This window comes from Podarcis pityusensis, assembly GCF_964106645.2.
Source record: "Podarcis pityusensis genome assembly, chromosome: 10".
Classification (NCBI taxonomy): Eukaryota; Metazoa; Chordata; class Lepidosauria; order Squamata; family Lacertidae; genus Podarcis; species Podarcis pityusensis.
Window position 1 is genome coordinate 60,625,788 of NC_138035.1, and position 17,495 is coordinate 60,643,282.

Here is a 17,495-nt window from a genome sequence, read left to right on the forward strand (position 1 = left end):
TGGGAGCAGCTTGCACATATATGCACTCAGTTACCTTGCTCCCCAAGTTGTCACACAGAGCACAGTGTGTCTGAGGGGAACCCGCTTGCCCTTTAGGCAGATGGCAGATGAGGCTTCAACCCTAACACATTTTTGGAAGGGGTGAAGGGGTGGGACCAGGCGGAAAAGGACTATTGTTATCCTTCAAGGAAGCAAAGTGTGATCTCTTCCAGCTCTTCACAGATTATAGCATCCACCTCCAGCCATCAGCTTCTAGGGAAACTGGGGCAATTGACCAGTGAACTTATTGCACCTATTGTCCCATGCCTGTCTAAACACTTAGATACCAAGCATGTTTGTGCATACCATCCCAAGTATACTAGCACCTGATTCTACAGTCTCCCACATTACAGCTGCAATTTCCCTAGCACACAATATTGATTCCCTTCACTGCGGGGGGGGGGGGGTGTTCACACCAGGCATTTGAACGCAGCCCTCAAAATGGCAACGAAACAAGTCTCAACATTTGCAAAACATTCCTTTATTAATAGAAATAAATTATTTTGTATAAAAATTTGCATGCGTCAACCACTGCATTTATCATTAGCACAACGCAGGGCTTCAATTCAGTCAGCCATCGTCACAAGGAACAAACTTCATCTTCTTATACAAGTTGAACAAGTGTGGAACGGGAATGGAAATTCTCACAATCACAAAAAAGTACTTACAAGTAGAACATCAGACATGGTTTTTTATTTCAACAGCATTTTTTTTCACAAGCTAACATTTTTTGTTTTCCTTTTGTGATTCACCTTCTTTCATGAGTAAACAGTTTGGACATTTGACACACAGTCATATAATATTTTCTGGGCGATTTCTCTCCCAACCCACCCGCCCCTCCTGCTTTGGGCTCAAGGTTAGTCTTTGTCCTTTTACAGTTTAGACTATGGTCTAGAGACATCTCAAAGGCTGAGTTCTCATGATGCTATAGTCAACGTTGTTCTTAAGTTCGCATCCTGCAAGTCTTCAGGTATGTTTGGTTTCCTCACTCAGTTTCCATGATTGCTGTAGCTGACATAAGTCGTCTTGCTGGAGGAAGCTGCGGGCAAAAACAAGCAAAGATCAGCCAAACAGGGAAAAGCCCTTCTTATGGATACGGAAAGAAGCTTAACAACCCTGTGAAATGTTTCATGCTGGTGATGTGCCATGTCTTCAAAGAAACTGAACGGAATTAGGCATGGGCATTAACCAGGGCTGCTGACAGACACAGCAGACAGGTTGTTCTTTTTGCTCAAGCTCAGGGATCACAAAGACATTCTGGTCTCAGCAAAGGGCATCACGCAAACCCATTTCAACACAGTACTTGAACCAAATATACCTTGCCTTGTGGGGCAATCCCAACAGTGGTGTCAGGGCTGGTTACTGCGGTGGTGGGGCAGGGCAGTGGTGAAGTCAAGGATGCAGCATGGGGGCTGCATGGGTGGAGCCAAACCAGCACTCCTGCTAGTATCCTGACCACACTGCCTTGGTAAGTGGCAGTATCACCCCATCAGGAAGGTGGCAACACAGCACCCTGATGACCACTTCCACCTGAACAGATCTTCCAGAAGTGACCTGGGTAGTCTCAGGAAGTTCTGCCAGCAGGGAATCTATGGAGAGAGAGCCTCATTCTGCTTCCCTCCAGCCATACTCCCTGGAATGGCTTGAGAGTTATGGGATTTGACATTGCTCCCAATTAGGGTTGGAGGAGAAATTTGATTCAGTTGCCATTTAAATGCAAATCTATCAAATTCACACTGTCCAAATGTAAGAACTGAAAAACGGCCATCCTTTAAAATTCGTACTTATCTGAGTTTTGCGATGCAATTCTCCAACCAAGGTTCACAAATATTTTATTATTTAATTTGTTTCATAAAGCTCATATACTGTAAAAAAAGAAAGAAGCAAAACTCAAAGCGGTTTACAAAAAAAGTATGCATTAGGGAAAAGTGTACCCCAAAATGAATATAGTATACAAAAATGCATTATATTAGGGGAAATTGCTTCCAAAAATGTGTAGTCAAAACAGCATATAAAAATGTATTTCATAGTAAAGATATGCACAAAAATGATGATTAGTTTTGATGAGGATCAAATAGAGAAAAGCACACCACTGCAGAATTTTGGAGAATTGAATTTAAGATTGGAAAAATGAGAAACTGAGAGAACCAGAATGAATATCTCAGGGCACTCCCAGAAGCAGCCAACAGGGAGCTTTGCAGAAAACGTTGCACCACTGCAACCAGTGCAGGTCATTTTTAAATAGTTAAAAAGCAGGAAAAATGGGAAAGCACTTGGCCACATTGTAAAGTATAAGTGAGGTAAGCAGCAACCCTCTCCTGAAAATTATAGAGAAATTTCTCCATCTTGGGATTTTTCAGAAAACTTTGTTTAACTCCACTTACCCAATGAAGGAAATTTTCTGCACTGCTTGTGTTCAGTCTTTCCATTTAAAATGTTATTAAAAGAAGAAGTAACAAGTCCTCCTGAGCCTATGGCTTCTTAGGGTAGTTATGAGCCTAAATTAACAGTACTCCTAAGAATTTGTGTGTGATATCTGAAAAGTTGCTCACATTCTTGTCAATTTCATTTCGTGGTTTTAAAAGGGAGAGGAAGAAAACACTGACTACCAGTGTACCCAGCTTTCCTCTTCTCTCTTTATTTCATGAACATCTTCTCAAGCATCATCCACAATTTACTATAATGAGCTTACTGCTTCTGTTTGGGGATTTGAAAGCCTCAGCAGCTGGTATCTTGGTTTTAAAGACTGTGGGCAATTCACAGTTGAAATACGAATCACACTTGGCAAGCATAGGTGACCAGAGATGGCTGTATATTTGGCACAATAAACTCGAGGAACTAACAGACTTTTAAAAGATCAGTTTAGTCCTTTGGAATAAAATAAAGACAAATCAAAATGACATGCAGCTCTCTTGAATTGAAAACAGACATTTCAATAATCAGGCTGTCTCCCAAGCAAGTGGGTAATAGGGGTGGTAACGAAGTTTTACTCAAGAATAGACCCATGGAGCTAACTTACTAATGTTCCTTAATTTGAGTGACTCTGCTTTGAGTAAAGATTAGTTGAATACCACCCTACGATTGCAGCCAGTGAATTGAGAACTATATATATTGTACAGGAGTGACTAACTCGTAGCCTGCCAGATTTCACTATATTACATCAGCCCTAGCTAACATGACCACAGGTTCGACATTCATGGTATAATATAGCTCATCTACACTTAAAATACACAGGGTATCTGTTAAAGATATAAGTTCAATATGCATAAAATGTAATGTTTGTATGCATTGATGTTTGAACAATTCATGTATAGCTTTACATTTGCAAAGAGAATTTTGCATTAAGGTGGAGGTTTCACTCTGGCAAATGCGGCAGAAAAGGGTGGATATTTCAATTTCAGGTTAATTGATGACTTATCCTAGAAAACTGCTATAAATAAGAGTGTATGAATGGAGTCCCCTGCTTAATCAGTCAGACACCACAGCAGGTCAGGCCAGATTTCTAACAGAAGGAAACTACTACTAGAACACGTTAAACATGTTGGCCATTTTATACGAAAGAAAATCAGGCTTATTTTGCTCTACACAGTTGCTAAGCAACGCATGCACACAGGCCCAGTTTGAAGCCAGGGCTCATTGGATGCAACCATAACTGTTAATTAGTTCTGCACCCTGCACCTTGCTATTTCACCTACTAACTGCTTGAAAACTCTAAGAAAAGAAAACAAAACCTTAGCCTAACCTTTTTGGAGCATTTACCTGTTGTCACTGTTCCAACAACGATAACAATACTATGAAGAAAGCAAGGATCCTCATGAGTTTGGAATAATCCCAGCCTCACGAAGCAGTTTGGGGAGGGCGACATGAGAACCTTTGATCCCAGCCTTGTCCTCAAGGAGCTGGGATCGGATGGTACATGGGGTGCCCACAGGCCCTCCACAGGCCACTTTGCGAGGCTGGGATCTGATCAGAGTCCAGCCTCACAAAACATCACAGGGCTGGTTCAGGGAGGGTGGTGTGAGCAGCGTTCCCCCTCCTGAGAAAAATGTGCCCGGGGCAATCACCCTGGCAACTCTCCCACACACACACACTACAACCACAGGCAGTGGAGCAACTGTTGGGCCCGAATGGTCTCGTGGGCCCCAATGCTAACTGCTTCAAGGGCTGATGAAAATTAAGAAGATAAGGAGTCTGGCTGTGCTGGGCCTGGGGGTTAACCCGAGCCACACAGTCCAGGTCTGGTCCTGAATCCAAGGATTCTGTGAGGAGTCAGTCCAACAGGGCCAAGGTAGGAAACCGGGCTAGGTCAGGCACAGGGTCTCAGGCAGGTTCCAGCAAGCAGCAATGTTGCTCCCACAACCTGGAGCAGGGTCCGGCAGCCTTTTATCTCTGACGGGGTAACGTCCAGTCCTGATCCCCTGGTGACTCACCTCCCTGTCTCGCCCGAAGGCAAGCACTCCTCCTGCAAGTACTCAGGTCTCTCCTTTTCTCAGACCTGTGTCTCTGCAGCTCGGGAGATGTCGGTGGGTTACTAGACCCAGAGGCCGCCTCAGCCTCTCCTGACCCAACTGGTAGTGGAGCAGCTGTAAGTGATTGCCCAGCTGGAGGCAACGAGGTAATCCCCGCATCTGGAGCCAGGGCAGGCTCAGGCCCCTGACTCAGCCCAGCTGGTGCTTGTTGCAGGGGAACCTGTGCAGACTGGGGCCCCAGACTCGGTTCAGATGCTGCCTGAGGCAGAGGATCAGGTGCGGACTGAGACTCCTCCGCCTCCGAGTCTGAGCCTGAGTCCCAGGCCATCACACGAGCTGGGTCAGATCCATCGAGTCCAGAACCCTGCTTCCTGTAGTTGGATTCCCCCACAAGCAAGACATGAAGGCAACAGTACTCTCACAGTGTTGCTCCCAGATGGAACTTAAAAGGCCTCTTTAGCAAATAGTTAGCATGTGGGCTGGGAAGAGCAAGAAACCAGTGTGACGTTAACATATGAGAGAGTGCTGGAGGTGAAATAGTTAAACAGGTTGCCCAGTCAGGACCCGGGGGGTGGAGTCAGTGGAACTATAAAACCAGCTCTGGGAGGTGCAAAAGGAGGAGTTTGTTGGGAGTTGGGTGGTTGGTTGGAGTGGGAGTGAATTGGGATAGAGTCTGTGGATAGGTTGAGTTAGTGTAGCGAAATAAGCTGAGTCAGGAATAGTTAGGGGCTAGGAAGACAAGTAAATATCTGAGAGGTCGTTTAGTGAGTGAGAGCAGGTAGCGGAAGTTATAGGTCTGGATAGGCACCCCATGATTGTAATTGACCGATACCATTTATGAAACCACACGCTTGTTAAACTGCAATAAATAAACAGAAGTTTATGTTCCAATTTAACTCTGACTGGACTCAGTATTGTACCAGGTAGGGCCTGGGTGGTGGCAGCGAGAAATAAAGTGGTGGCACAGGGATCAACAGACGGTGAAACGTCCGGGGACCCTGTGTGATTGCCACAACCAGTTGCACAACTGATCCAGGGTTTAGAGCTAGATGAGTTTATATCATAATCATCACTGCTCAGGGAGAAACACCGAGTTTCAAAGCAATTTCAAAACGCACTACATTATAAAAATACATTGTAAAAGTGCTGTTGTGCCCTTTAGGTCACGAGAATCATGACAGAGTCAGGAACTGAACCTAGAAGTCTGCTTAAGCACACCTATGTGCAACTAAGCCCCAATGCTATCATACCCCATTGAGATCATATTCCACTAAATGCATGTTCTCAACCTGACTGTTGAGTTTCATTCCCTCCACGGCACCATGCTTCCCCTCGCCCCGTCACCGCAAATGATGTCATTGCCGCACAATGCCGTGACTGCCACTGCAAAAGTAATTTGAGACCTGAGGGTCACCAACTGTTAGCAAGAAGGAATATTTTCTAGATGGTATTCTGAGTACTATTACAGCTAGCTGGTTTCAAAGAGCAGCTTTCAAGAAACTCAGCGATAAGTGTGCTGGTGCCTCTAAAAAGTTTCCGCAAATTATTTTGGCAGCAGGGAGTAAAGTTAAGATGGTCTAATAGCTACAGGATGACTTTTGAAAAAAGCAAGAGCCAATTCTGAGTTGCCTGTCTTTCAGCCAAGACAGCTCAATTACACCATGGAGGGGGGGGGGGACTCCCGAGAATGGGGATGTGTTGCCTTTTCTAATCTTCCTGCTTCTCAAGCAGTAAACAACGAGGATCAACACCCTGAAGGCAGGCACTGAAGATGAGCTTTAAAATCATATCAATGTTTTGGGGCTGAAGCCAAGATAAGACTACAGTAAAACACAAAAGCACTTTGCTGCGCATCAAGCTACTGGATGGAATAGGTTTGCTTCCAGTTGTCACTCAGAAATCACATTTAGAGAGTGCTTATACTAGATTCAGCCACTCCCATCTAGCATGTAGATAGGGAACTTGTTCTCTGAGTGTTGGTCCTCATGAAACCAAAACATTCACACATAATAGGAAGGCTTTTAGAAAACTTGGAGCAATCCTAAGGTTTGCAGAAACACTCATATAATATATATTTTTTTAATAAACCCAAGCCTTTAAATAAAAGCTTAATAAGGATGGAGCATATTCAGTGGGTGTTCAACACTGACAGGCTGTTGGGAGAAAACCAGGATGGTTCTTTTCCTTTGTATTCATTTTGGGCCTCAGAGACATTTGTGAGAGAAACCGAGACATTTTTACCTTCCCATACTGGCATATGAAATCAAGAAAGCTTAATGATTAGCAAGCGCATTGTGATAAACTGATCAATATTGTTGGGTTTCTGATTGCCTTTTCTTAAGAAAGCAAACCGCTTTGAGGGTGGCTCCCCCCACAAAATAAAACAGTGGCCATTATTTTGATGAATAATAATAATGATGATAAAAATCCTTTGCCAAGCATTGCCAGTTCCCTTATCTATCTTTGGTGTCTGTAATTCTTCCACAGCATCCAAATGTCTGGAAGGTACGGCTGCTTCCACCATAGTGTACACTTCCTACATTTCTCCCTGCCACGCAGCCATCGAAAGAACAGGAACAAACTTCAAGATCAGCTGTCACCAACCCCATTCTCTCTTTAGCCAGTGCTTCCCCCCCCCCCCGGCAAAACGCAATGGTAAACAGCAGCACTACCATATTTTGTGGGGGGAAGGAGGCAGGAGGACTCTCAAACCCCATCAGAGCATCATGCCTCCTTCCCCAAGCCCTGGAAGCATTTGGCCAGCTTAGGAGTGGGTTTTGGGAAGGTGGATAGAGGGCTCTCAGACCCTTCGGAGCATCACGTCTCCTTCGCCCAGCCTGGGAGTTGTTCCCCCTGTTTGGCTTGGAATCAACTTGATCCCCTTCCCCTCTTTCCTTTTTCCTTTCTCCTTCTGTAATGGGACTCCTATTTGGGAACTTCCCTGGTTTTTTCTGGCCCACATAGGACCAGTCTGGATAGTTGGCCTTGGTGAAGATTTGACGTTTTCACCCTCCAAAAGTTTTTGATTTGTGTTTCTACTGAAATGAGGCTGCATTTTAATGTTGTATTTTAATCTTGTTTTTAAGTTGTATTTTAATCAATTGTTTTTATACCTGGTGTTAGCCGCCCTGAGCCCGGTCTTGGCTGGGTAGGGTAGGGTATAAATAAATTATTATTATTATTATTATTATTATTATTATTATTATTATTATTATCATCATTATCCCAAAGCTGGGCAGGTCGAAGCCTCTTCACCTGGGCAGCAGCTCCCCAGTAGGTTGGTGGATAAGGGAGCAGCAAGCAGCTAACCCACTCTCATTGCCCAGCCTTGGTATCAGGCCACACCCCTCACCCTCCCTTGATGACAGGAACTATTTTTTTTCTAGAAAAAAAGCACTGTCTTTATCTGGTATGTTTATGCCTCATTTAAAAGAAAGATCATAATAAACATTATAATTCATGCTTCATGCTTCTATATCTGCAGTACCAAGGGCTGTTTACTTTGTTTCAAAGCATATCTTTTTCTCATATCAAATTATGAATTATTGCTAAGCCTACAAAAGCCAGCAAACAGGAATTTTCAGATTTTACCAATAGCCTTTTGTGATTTGGGGATCGACAGCACTGAATAATTTCTTTGTTGCGCTGACATTTGTAAAAGCATGCTATTGGAAATAAACCTTTTGCATTAAAAAATACTTTTCTCTCTCTTATTTTTCTCTCTTTTACCACGCATGCAACAAAATGCAGACTTCAATGTGGTGAAGGCCAATTCATCTTTTGTATTTAGGCCTTTGACTTTGGCCAGATCTATTTTGCCTTTTTAGATAAGTATGCAGGCAAATATATGTCATATAACATGCTATGACAACATGCTCCCATAGAGTGCAATGACTAACCTACTTGAAAGAGTTATTTTGAGATGTGCCAGGATTCATGAACCAATTCCAGAAGGGGAATATCCAGCTTTTCTAATTGCATATTTTGCTAGTTGGTGATGAAATTTGCATATGAGTACTTAGACAATGGGACGCGGGTGGCGCTGTGGCTTAAACCGCAGAGCCTAGGACTTGCCGATCAGAAGGTCGGCAGTTTGAATCCCTGTGACGGGGTGAGCTCGGTCCTGCTCCTGCCAACTTAGCAGTTCAAAAGCATGAAGTGCTAGTAGATAAATAGGTACCGCTCCGGCGGGAAGGTAAACGGCGTTTCCGTGCACTGCTCTGGTTTGCCAGAAGTGGCTTAGTCATGCTGGCCACATGACCCAGAAGGAGTACGCCAGCTCCCTCGGCCAATAAAGCGAGATGAGCGCCGCAACCCCGGAGTTGGTCATGACTGGACCTAATGGTCAGGAGTCCCTTTACCTTTACCTTTACTTAGACAAAAGACAATGGATGAATTTACAGATAGTCCCTTACCAATTGTTAACTTGAAATGGTATGTGCATATGATCACTTGGGAAGTTGGTTTTCTGTGTTATCCTACCAAGCTTTTAGCATTCCTCTGCTTCTCAATATTTTTTTATCAGGTGTGGAAGTGCCAAGCATATTCCCTGGCTAATGCATAGTCAGTGCTAGCCTGAAGGGAAATGCCTTGATCAGGTGTAGTTTCCAACAGGTAATGAGAAGTCTGACTGAACAGTGTCACCAGCTCCATGTTGAAAACACATGAGTAAGGCAACATTCTTCAGACTAGTGTGTAACACCATCAAGAAGGTTGGTCTTGTGTCTTTGTGTAGTAAGAATGAATGCCAGAAGTAGCATCACTTAGAACAGCGGTCTCCAATCTTTCTTCCTAACACACACCACTTACAAATTCTGAGGGTGTTGGGGGGAAACTTAATGATTTTTCTGTCTATTGTAGCAACTGGAATGTTACATATATGATTTTTAATTATAGTTTTGTAGCTTCTTTTATACCGCATTATATTCTAATACAGGCTTCCTCAAGGTGTTTTTGGCCTACAACTCCCATGATCCCTAGCTAGCAGGACCAGTGGTGAGGGATGATAGGAACTGTAGTCTCAAAACATCTGGAGGTCCGAGGCTGAGGAAGCCTGTTCTAGTACAATATGAATTCCATAGAATATATAAGAAATAAAAGAAGCTATTAAAATACAATTAAAATGTGAATGCTTCATGTGATAGATGTGCCATTTCCCATCTTCAACCACAAATCTATAGACATTCTGTGGACCACTTGAATGAAGCTTGTAGACGACTGATGGTCTGAGGACCACAGCTCAGGAGCCCCTGACTTAAGGAATTCCTGTTGGTCTTCGTAATTCACTAAGCCAGCATTTTTCTTGTCCTAGAAAGAAAAAATCAGCTACTTATTGCAACATGGCAAAACCAAGGTTGCACTTAAAATGGTGGGCTGAGGGAGGGGAAGATGATGCTCAAATTTTAGAATTATTCAGAGGGTCATAAAGTAAGATAAGGATGACATTACCTACACAGACTTGTAAAAAGTATATGTATGGATAACACCACCAATAAATGCAATATTGGAATTTGAAAAGCTCTAGAGGGCGTTTGCAATACAGCTTTGCAATAGTGAAATAAGAAGCCCATCATCACGATATAATCAGATCAAGGTTAAAGCTTTTTTTGAAGTGGAGTTTTTCCCCTAAAATGATCATTTTTAATTTCTTTTGCTACAGATCTTTTTTTTAAAGCACCTTAAAAAATGGGTACATGATTTTTGGCACACCTCTATGTTCATGCAGGTCAAGCCAAGAAAAAGTGTGGTTTATTAAACATTCCTGTGAACGTACATCTATTAGGAAGTGCTGCCACTCTTGACCATGGTTAAGTCTACGGATGACTTACTGTTGGTTTCAAGACTTTCACAAAGTTCAGTTTTGACCTCGCCATTTGGTCTGTCGTTTCCCTTTTGGATCAGCTTGCTTTGCATTGTGGCTGCTGTGACTACAGCTTTGAAACTCCTCTTCCTTTTCTGAACATTTTGCTCTGGATGAAAAATGATAATATAAACCTTGGGCATGTAGAGCATGCCTAGAGACACAGAAGCACTTAAACTCATGGATATTGTAAGTGTCGTTGTCTGGATGTACATCTAGAAAAGAGAAAACATGATACAATTAGTGCCAGTTGGGCTAACAGAGGAGACAGGGATACACAGAATTGTTCACGGGAGAAGACACTCCAAAACGAAACCATACAGGCCTAATAAGGTTAAAAAGTACCACTCAAGTGTTATAGTGTTGCAATTTCATGGCATTGCTCAGATATTCTGCTACTTTCAATAAAAGATATTCTGCAACTGTTCAATAAAAAGGAATGCCTGTAGGAGTCAGAACAATTTAACCTCTTGCCAGAAGCTCGGCTCTTCCCTCGCCTGTCCTGGACGGAGCCTTTAGAAAAGTCCCGTATGCTCAGAGACTTTGCACCTGTCCATTGGGAGAGATAGGAAGCCCAGAACACTTGTTCTTTAGATGTCCCTTTTATGAAGAGGCACGTAGTAAGACCATTGATCCCCTACTGGTGAGGCTCGCCAACCTCCCGCAAAAGCAAAAATTTGACCTTTTCCTGTTAGGCAAAGATCAGAAGATGACCTGGATGGTCGCCAGATTCTGTATACAGATCTGTAGGCGCAGACCATCTCCTAACTCAAACTAGTCCGTCATGAAAATCCCCAAACTTGGTTCCATGGGTGACTCTGGGTCAACTCCCTGTGATAGTTTATTGTTGTACATTGTTTTAATTGTCTGTTTTTCTTCTGTGTCTGTACCCCCAAGTGTGTTTTATAAGCTGGTCTCCAACCATAATAAATTATTTTAATCTTAACCTCTCCTTTGGCATGGGGCTCAAACATTTGTCATGAATTATTGCATAAATCGGACAATAGAACAAGACAGATGCAATAGTCTCAACCTGTCCTAAACCACAGCGACAATACCTCTCTGAATATGGGACCTTCGAGAACCTTCCCTGAAGAATTGCAGATGACATAACGTTAAACCTTGCAAGAGAAGAAGCTCTACGTTGGTGAGGATTGTGTAGGTGATGTGGGTATGGAGCAGCCAAACAAAAGCAGGATCCCTAACCTCAGTTGTGATCAAGATTTGTTGGCTGTGCTACTGAGATTTCAAGATTCAATCTCTAGCAATCTGTGCTTCATTGTCCGGAATGCTTACAACAATGGGAGCATAAGTAACGAGTCCAAAGATAGGCCAATGATTTTAATTACATCTCAGTGCAAGGTAACCATTGGGATTCCAATGAAAAATTAGGGAAGAGGGATCGGACTTGAAATGGAGACTTAGCCAAAATTTTTATAGTAGTGATCCATTGAAAACGTTAAGGTTGAAAATACTCATTGTGTGTTGCTTCACATTGGAAACTTGTGATGTCACACCTTTAATTGACTATATTAGAGTTAGTATGGCATGGTTGTTAGATTGTTAGAATGACTTGGACAAGGGAAATCAAATTCCCACTCAGCTATAACTGGGCCAATAATTATTTTTCAGCCTAATCAACCTCACATTTCTGTTGTGTCCGTAAAACAGAGAGCGGGGAAAACCATGTATGCGACCTTTAGCTCTAATTTTGGACACCTCTCTCTAAGTGCAGAGGGGAAAACATCATCAAGGCTACCTCATGTGTGTGTGTAAACACTAAGACTGTATAACAATGCTGGAATAAAAGTGGTTTAAAGCCATGCAGGTGTGACTCTCCTTTTAAATTGTATAATTTCCTGCTGAAGAAGAACTTTTGAGATTGTAACTCATTTGGCCCCTTCAGTATCTCTTTATTCATGCACAATATTATTTCAGTATTAGGTTTGTCTAATACATCACCTTGCCAACAAAGGTCCGTATAGTTAAAACTATGGTTTTCCCAGTAGTGATGTATGGAAGTGAGAGCTGGACCATAAAGAAGGCTAATTGTCGAAGAATTGATGCTTTTGAATTACGGTGCTGGAGGAGACTCTTGAGAGTCCCATGGACTGCAAGAAGATCAAACCGATCCATTCTGAAGGAAATCAGCCCTGAGTGCTCACTGGAAGGACAGATCCTGAAGCTGAGACTCCAATACTTTGGCCACCTCGTGAGAAGAGAAGACTCCCTGGAAAAGACCCTGATGTTGGGAAAGATGGAGGGCACAAGGAGAAGAGGACGACAGAGGACGAGATGGTTGGATAGTGTACTCGAAGATACCAGCATGAGTTTGGCCAAACTGTGGGAGGCAGTGGAAGACAGAAGTACCTGGTGTGCTCTGGTCCATGGGGTCATGAAGAGTCAGACACGACTAAACAACAACAACATTAGGTTTGTCAATGTTAGTTATTGATAGGTATTTTGGCTCAACATGTATATTTCGATTTACATTGACATTTTTTGTTCATTTGGTAAAGCTTTGAACCCCATCCATTCACTCTTCCCTTTCATCCACCCAATATTCCAGCTGACCAGGCGTACCTACCACTGGTACAACAAAGTGCTACTCATCTCATCCTGAATCACACACTAGACTTGTCATTGTGTGTTGCTAATCATAGCAGCAATGAAAGAGCCAGTTTTAAACCACACAATTCTGTTTTATAATTATTTTTCACAGCTAGAAATGATGGAACGTCTTACTATGGCTCTGCATGACTTAAGCAGAACTCCCTTAGAATTTCTGTATACCCTGTGAGTGAAAAGGAGGGTTATCATGAAAGCCATTTCATGCCCTTATTGATAAGGTCTCAATGATATTCTATCTTGTCTACTGTGTTTTATGGCACAATGAACACTCACACAGTAACCTAAAAGTGCTTTGTAGAGATATTCTGTCAGTAATAATCCCAAACCTTCTTTTCAAATGCTTTACTGGAGCTGGTGCTCTGTCAAAGTTAGACCAGAAAGAAAGATGAGGTGATAAAAGGTGTAATGTAACCCGAATAACAGTACATTTTTTTAGTGCTCTTTGTTGCAAGATGAACAGTTTTCAATTTCATATTTTTTTTTTAATGACTATATAGACCAGGGTTTCCAGCTGTTTTTGGACTACGACTCCCTTCATCCCTTGTTAGCAGAACCAGTGGTCAGGGATGGTGGGAATTGCAGTCCATAAACAGCTGGAGACCCTGATATAGACCATTAGCAGATGGCAAGATGGGGCACTACTGCTCACCTGATCTTCGCTTGGTCGCTGTTGCTTATCAGGAGGTAGAGAGAGAGGGAGAAGATAGTGATGAGGGAAGCGCAGTGCAAACACATCCATTTGTTCCATCACTGCATTTGCACAGCACTGACCTCACCACCATTCACCTTTCCCCCTCTGCCTCCTGATAAGAAGGACAAACCATAGCTGTCAACTTTCAGATTTGAAAATAAGGGATCAGCAGCCTCGAAAATAAGGGATCAGCAGCATAGCTGTCAACTTTCGGATTTGAAAATAAGGGATCAGCAGCCTCACCTGTCCCGGAGACAGTCTACGGGATATCTAACAATCTGGGATAGCAGTGGGAAACGGTGCTGAAATAAGGGACTTTCCCACAAAAAAAGGGAAGGTTGACAGCTATGGGACCAACCTAACCAATCAGAGGTCAAGTGAGTAATGGTGCCCCAACACACCTTCCACTACTGTTACAAAAAACCAATAATTCTCATTTTAATATCTTTAGGTAGAAAGTCTAAAGATGCTATAGTTTCACACATAAAGATAACCACTTACACACACATTCTCAACAGCTTCGGCACAGAGAATATGTAGATGGGCCTCTGCTTAGGTAAACTGCTGTGTGCTGAATCAGAATTAGAAACAGGGTAGCACTGGAAACGAAAGGAAGCTGTCACTTTATATCATGTTCTTTCCTTTGTAGAAAAACCTTTGCATAGATGTTTGTACTAGAAAGTGGCTTTCCTTAGCAGCCTGATGCAAAGTACCATGTAATTTGCTTTTAACATTTGATTGAATTTGTATCCTCTTTGATTGTTTTCTACCTGGCAGATGAAGCCAATGTTATGTTTTAAGCTTTTTTAATTACTTTGCATCGTAGGAGGTTTTTGTGAGTGCCTTCCTTAGCTTTGAAAATAAACTGTTTCAGCAAATAAGGTTGTTGTTGTTGTTTATAAAAGCAAAAAATCAATAACCTCAATGCACAAAGACAGTTCTGTTCAATTCACTATTAAGCTCTGAATGACACACTCTGAATTAAGCTCCTTGCTGTGTCATACTGTACTCCATATGCAGTAGGGTCATTGCTTAATTGAAACCAACCGAAATGTTGCAAAATGGTAAGCTAGCAGACCCTTCCTCAGCCAGGGTATTAAACTAAGACAGGGGTAGGCAAACTAAGGCCCGGGGGCGGATGCGGCCCAATCGCCTTCTAAATCCAGCCCACGGACAGTCCAGGAATCAACATGTTTTTACATGAGTAGAATGTGTCCTTTTATTTAAAATGCATCTCTGGGTTATTTGTGGGGCATAGGAATTTGTTCATCCCCCCAAAAAAATATAGTCCAGCCCACCACATGGTCTGAGGGACAGTGGACCGGCCCACAGCTGAAAAAGGTTGCTGATGCCTGAACTAAGACAAGAGAGGGGTGAAAAGTATTGCTGTTAAGGGCCACAGATATTGCTAGCAGAGATAATGGTAGAGACTGCTTGTTGTTGTTGTTTAGTCGTTTAGTCGTGTCCGACTCTTCGTGACCCCATGGACTAGAGCACGCCAGGCACTCCTGCCTTTCACGGCCTCCCGTAGCTTCGTCAAACTCATGTTCATAGCTTCGAGAACACTGTCCAGCCATCTCGTCCTCTGTCGTCCCCTTCTCCTTGTGCCCTCAATCTTTCCCAACATCAGGGTCTTTTCCAGGGAGTCTTCTCTTCTCATGAGGTGGCCAAAGTATTGGAGCCACAGCTCCAATACTTCCAGTGTCTTCCAGTGAGCACTCAGGGCTGATTTCCTTAAGAATGGAGAGGTTTGATCTTCTTGCAGTCCATGGGACTCTCAAGAGTCTCCTCCAGCACCATAATTCAAAAGCACAATTCAAAAGCATCAAGTAGAGACTGCAGTCACTTCCAAAAACAGCAGTTAGTTCAGAACACAGCTGCTAGCTTGGAGGGGGGGTGTATTGTAAGGATGTGTGGCCAGATGTGCTTAGAATCCTCTCCTTGATCCTCCAGTAAAGATGATGTCATCTTTACCCAAGAGTAGGGCTGCCAGGGGGGAAAGGAAGCATCACACACCCAACTTCCTGTCAGTGGCCCTGCAACATCAACTTCGTTGACTGGTCATGTTGTGTGGATGCCTGATTCTCGTCTTCCAAAGCAACTACTCTATTCCAAACTTAAAAATGGAAAGCGTAATGCTGGTGGTCAACAAAAGAGGTTTAAGGACAGTCTCAAGGCAAATCTCAAAAAATGTAGTATAAACACTGACAACTGGGAAACACTGGCCTGCGAGCACTCCAATTGGAGAACAGCCTTTACCAAAGGTGTCATGGGCTTTGAAGACTCTCAAACTCAGGATGCTAGGGAGAAATGTGCTAAAAGGAAGGCACGCTTGGCAAATCCACACCGTGATCAACTCCCGCCCGGAAACCAATGTCCCCACTGTGGAATGACGTGTGGATCCAGAATTGGCCTCCACAGTCACTTACAGACTCATTGTTAAAACTGTGTTTATGGAAGACAATCTTACTCGGCTACGAGTGGTCACCAAAGAAAAAAGAAGAATACTTCGTGGTTTGAGTGGACCACTGGATTGGCTCTGGCATTATGCCTGCACTTAAATCCATGCCCATTTACACCACAAAGAACTCATAACCCACCTACTTTCGGCAGCCAGAAACACCATAACCAGACACTGGAGAGACCTGTCAGGAGTAAACATGGACCAATGGTACCAAATAGTATGGGAAACAGCCCTACTAGAAAAATTAACTAATAAACTGAAACTGACACGGGGACAAACAGAAGAAGACACCTTCACCCCGGTATGGCTCCCCTTTATCACATACACAGCCCAACAGGACAATGACAATAATCCACCAACAGCATACAAATCAATATGGCTAACCTGATCCAAAACACCCACCCACCTCACTCACACACGAAAACAAAGATCACCACAGCCAATCACAAGCAAACAATCACACCCTAGGCCAACCCCAACCTCTCTCACCACCAAAGGAACACAAGTGAACAACAGAAGCAACGCTGACACCAAACTCTACATACATTAAACATAATAGAAACACCACCACCCGACCCCACCCCCATCCATCTTCCCTCTCTCCACCCCCCCTTTCTTTCCCCCTTTTTTTCTTCTCCCCCAATGCCTCAACAAATGAAACGGATTTGTAAAAATGTTACATGGAGGGAAAAAAATACGAGGCATTACACTTACTTCTGTAAAACAAGAAAATCCTTAATAAAATATTATTTTTTTAAAAAAAATCCCTACTATCTTCCCCCTTTCTCAGCTTTCTTTGATGAGAAAGCTCAGCAGAGATGTTGACCAGGCTGACTAAAAGTATAAAGTAAAGGATTGGAGCTGCAATAGACTGCCTCAGGAGGTGGACTTGTCTTCAGTGGAGTTATTTAAGCAGAGGCTGTCAGGGATGGTGTAGCTGCAACGTGCACTGGAGATTCTGCATCAAGCATGGAGTTTGATTAGATGACCTCCAAAGTCCATCCACTTCTCTAATTCTATGAATAGTTTGAGACAACTTCACCTTGCCTTTGTATAATGAGACCCAAGAGGACATGATCACTTCCTCCCAAGGTTCCCAATACTTCCACTTCATTGATTAGTTCCCCCTTGTTGTGAGGACCACGTCTAAGACAGATTATCCCCTTATTGCTTCTTCCACCTTCTGGGAAATGAAATTGTCAGCAAGGCAATTAAGGAATTTGTTAGACCTTACATTCTTGGCAGAGTATACATTCCAGCAGATATTGGGGTAGTTGAGGTTTCCCATGACGATTGTATCTCTTCTTTTTGAATGCTTAGTAATCTGCTGTAGAAGGCATC

At 43.1% G+C, this 17,495-nt stretch overlaps 1 protein-coding gene across 4 annotated transcripts in view; it reads right to left on the reverse strand.

Annotated features, from left to right (window-relative positions):
* Positions 1 to 882: 882 nt before the first annotated feature.
* The window catches only part of GRM8 (glutamate metabotropic receptor 8), a 562,041-nt gene continuing 545,428 nt past the window's right edge, over positions 883 to 17,495 (reverse strand). For 3 of the 4 annotated variants that reach the window (XM_081023540.1, XM_081023537.1, XM_081023538.1), the window contains 2 exons: positions 10,282 to 10,583; positions 883 to 1,078 (listed from right to left, as the gene is read on the reverse strand). In XM_081023540.1, coding sequence (XP_080879666.1) covers positions 10,287 to 10,583 — 297 coding nt within the window. In that variant the 3' untranslated portion in view covers positions 883 to 1,078; positions 10,282 to 10,286. The remainder of the gene's footprint in view (positions 1,079 to 10,281; positions 10,584 to 17,495) is intronic. The other variant, XM_081023539.1, reaches the window with a different exon arrangement.